At 47.1% G+C, this 2,989-nt stretch overlaps 1 protein-coding gene across 1 annotated transcript in view; it reads left to right on the top strand.

Moving 5' to 3' along the window:
* Positions 1–2,989, top strand: part of FBXO17 (F-box protein 17) — a 124,371-nt gene that overhangs the window by 18,506 nt on the left and 102,876 nt on the right. Inside the window, exon 6 of the mRNA XM_010849318.1 lies at positions 1,422–1,630. Within this exon, the coding sequence (XP_010847620.1) occupies positions 1,422–1,630 (209 nt within the window). The remainder of the gene's footprint in view (positions 1–1,421; positions 1,631–2,989) is intronic.

Below are 2,989 nucleotides of genomic sequence, written 5' to 3'. Positions count from 1 at the left end.
TGCAATTGTGCGGTAGTTTGAGCATTTTTGGCATTGCCTTTCTTTGGGATTGGAATGAAAACTGACCTTTTCCAGTCCTGTGGCCACTGCTGAGTTTTCCAAATTTGCTGACATATTGAGTGCAGCACTTTCACAGCATCATCTTTTAGGATTTGAAATAGCTCAACATCTTTGCCACCAATGAGACCTAGAAGAAGTAATGTGGGAGGAGGTACCTTGAAGAGCATGGCTCTAGTTCATTACTTCTTTTTTAAAATTTTTATTTATTTTTAATTGAAGGATAATTGCTTTACAATGTTGTGTTGCGTTTCTCCATATATAAATCAGCTACAAATATACATATGTCCCCTCCTTCCTGAACCTCCCTCCCATCTCCCACCCCAAGGTTCATTCTAAAATGAACATACATGCAGGCCAGCTGGGGACTGGGTTTAGTGCAGATGGATTCATTGCAGAGGCAGAGGGATGAAGCTTCCAAAGGACATGGATGGTGCTAGTCCTGGGGATCACAGCACCATTTTGGATTTGTAGACATAGGAAGGCCTCTCTGGTGGAGGAGGCAGACGCCCAAAGAGATGGGATGGCAAGTCTAGCCTTTAAGGTCTTCCTTCTCCCACAGGTGGTTCTAAGGAAGAAGCAATAAGCATGTATATCAGCTAATTGTCCAAATTGTAGATGTCAACAAGACTATCCTGGATCAGTTCTCTAAGAGTAGCTTTCACATCGGGCGGTGCAGAAGGAGAGAGCCCTTGAAGGTCAGTCTGTGTGGGGAAAAGGGTGAAGGGAAAGGTTGGTGGAGCCTATGTTAATCCACTACTGTATAACATACAAACAGCCCAAAGCATTAGTGGCTTAATATCAACAGCACTCATTTTATCTCCTTTCATGGTTTCCTGTTAGGAGCTACTAGGAGCTTCTGACTCCAGTCTCTTATGAAGTTCCATTTCAGATATTGGCTGGAGCTAAAGGGCAGGGTGGGCTGTGAGTGTGTACACAGCAGCTGGTGGCTGGCCAGGCAGCTCTTGGTTTAGTCTCAGAGCTTGGCCATGGGATCCCCCCTGCATGGTCTAATTTAGGCTTCCTCACAGCATGGTGGCTTCAAGGCAGGCAGCTGCTTCCTGGTGGCTCAGGGCTCCATGAGGCTGCTGGAGAAACCAGCAGAAGCTGCATTGCCTCTGTGATCCTGCTGTGAAAGTCACTCAGCATCACTCCCACCACACTCTTGGTTACAATGAAACCTGCCCAGATTCAAGGTGGGTGGGAATTAGACTCCACCCCTGGGTGAGGAGTGGCATGATTCTAGAAGGATGTGTGGAAGTGGAGACATTGTTGCAGCCATCTAGGGAAAATACCACCTGCCAGAGGGCCCCCAACTCAGCCTTTGAAGGCACAATGGAGCTTATCTCTTTTTTTTCCTGAAGGTCAACCATGTGTTCTCCAGCCTTGAGAAGGGTGTTCGCTTTGTGTCTGTGGAACAGTGGATCTTAGTCATGGATCTCAACAATGAGCCAAGTGGAGTCGAACTTACCAACACCAGTTTGCTCAACTCCAGTTTGATTGTGCAGGTCGCCTATCCTAGTCAAGAGCTATCCTTGGAGAACAACCACCCCACGGATGTCAGGAACTTTGCGTGCGGGCACACTGTTTCTCTAATTAAGGACTTGTAGTTCCTGGCCATCCTGGGATCTCTTGGGTCCAGTTGAGGGTCCTACTAGAAGAAAATTCCTGCTACTTCTATAAGGCAGGCCCTGTTCTTCTGATTGGAAACCCATGGGTGAGCACAGGGAAAGGCTGGGTCATGAAAGGGCTCTTCACCAGGGGCCCTCTGGTTCAGCCCCCCTGCCCTCTGCCCTGGTCTCCTCCCAGGCCTGCTGTAGAGGCTCACTGGTCCCGTGCAGGAAGCCCCCTCCTCATGTCTGAACTGGAAGCTCATTCCTATGACCAAGAAAATTCCAGCCCCCGTAGGGGATGAATTTCATTTTGTGAGGTTTTAAGACCAGGACCAAGACTCACAGCTGAGAGTGAACCAACTCAAAAAATGTTTGGAGGCAGAGGGTTCTGCCCACCCTGTGAACAATGATGTGGTCCCCTGAGCCCAACCCTATCCTGGATCGTGTGGTGTATAAAATAGTTACATTTTGAAATTCTTTTAAATATGGAGAGAATAAATCAGGAATGTCTCTGCCAATCATAGGTTATAAATGTAGTATTATTTTGCCAAAAGCGTCTCAGCTCTTTTTAAATAGAAATTCAATGTTACAACCTTGGTGACTACTGGGTTCAGAGTAAGGAGCTGTTTCAGTTGAAAAATTGTACAGAAGGAAACACCAAGAGAAGGTGTTCTCCAGTGAAGAGAATGGAAGAGTCAGAACCCTATTTCCCAAGCCCTAAGCAAATCATGGGATCAAAAGTTAATCAATCAGGGTTAAAAGCCTTGGGCAGGCGGTGGATGTGGGCACAGTTTCACAGTGACACCACATTTGTGACATTCTGGCCACGAGGGTGAGAGAGAACTGTGCAAAGGCAGGATCCGGCTGTCCCCACCCCAGTCCAGGGGTCATGGCTGCCCCCTCCCTGCTGCAGGATCCCTAAGGAGCCCCAGGTCTCTGGATGGAAAGCAGATGAAGCCGCTGCTGCCTTTGATGTGTCCACCCTGAAGTGTCCCCCCACCTGCAGTAGAAGATGGGACACACCCCAAGGGGAGGGTGTTTTGTCAGTTTCATCCAAAGGGGAGTATGACAGGTTGACAGGTTGAAACAGACCTGAGAGTTGTGGGGACCTAAGAGTAGTGACCACATGTAGTGTGTGGTTCTGGAGTAGATACTGGTTTGGACAATTAAGCTCTGAAAGATATTTTTGGGTCAACTGAAGGAATTTAGATAGGAGGAATGAGATAGGAATTTATAGATTTATAGGAAGGGAAAGATGGAGACCATTGCCTGGGGAAAAAGCAAGCACAGATTTTTATATATATATATATATATATATA

This window comes from Bison bison, unplaced genomic scaffold, assembly GCF_000754665.1.
Source record: "Bison bison bison isolate TAMUID 2011002044 unplaced genomic scaffold, Bison_UMD1.0 scf7180017864280, whole genome shotgun sequence".
In the NCBI taxonomy this organism is placed as follows: Eukaryota; Metazoa; Chordata; class Mammalia; order Artiodactyla; family Bovidae; genus Bison; species Bison bison.
This window is presented reverse-complemented; position numbering and strand designations above follow the sequence as displayed.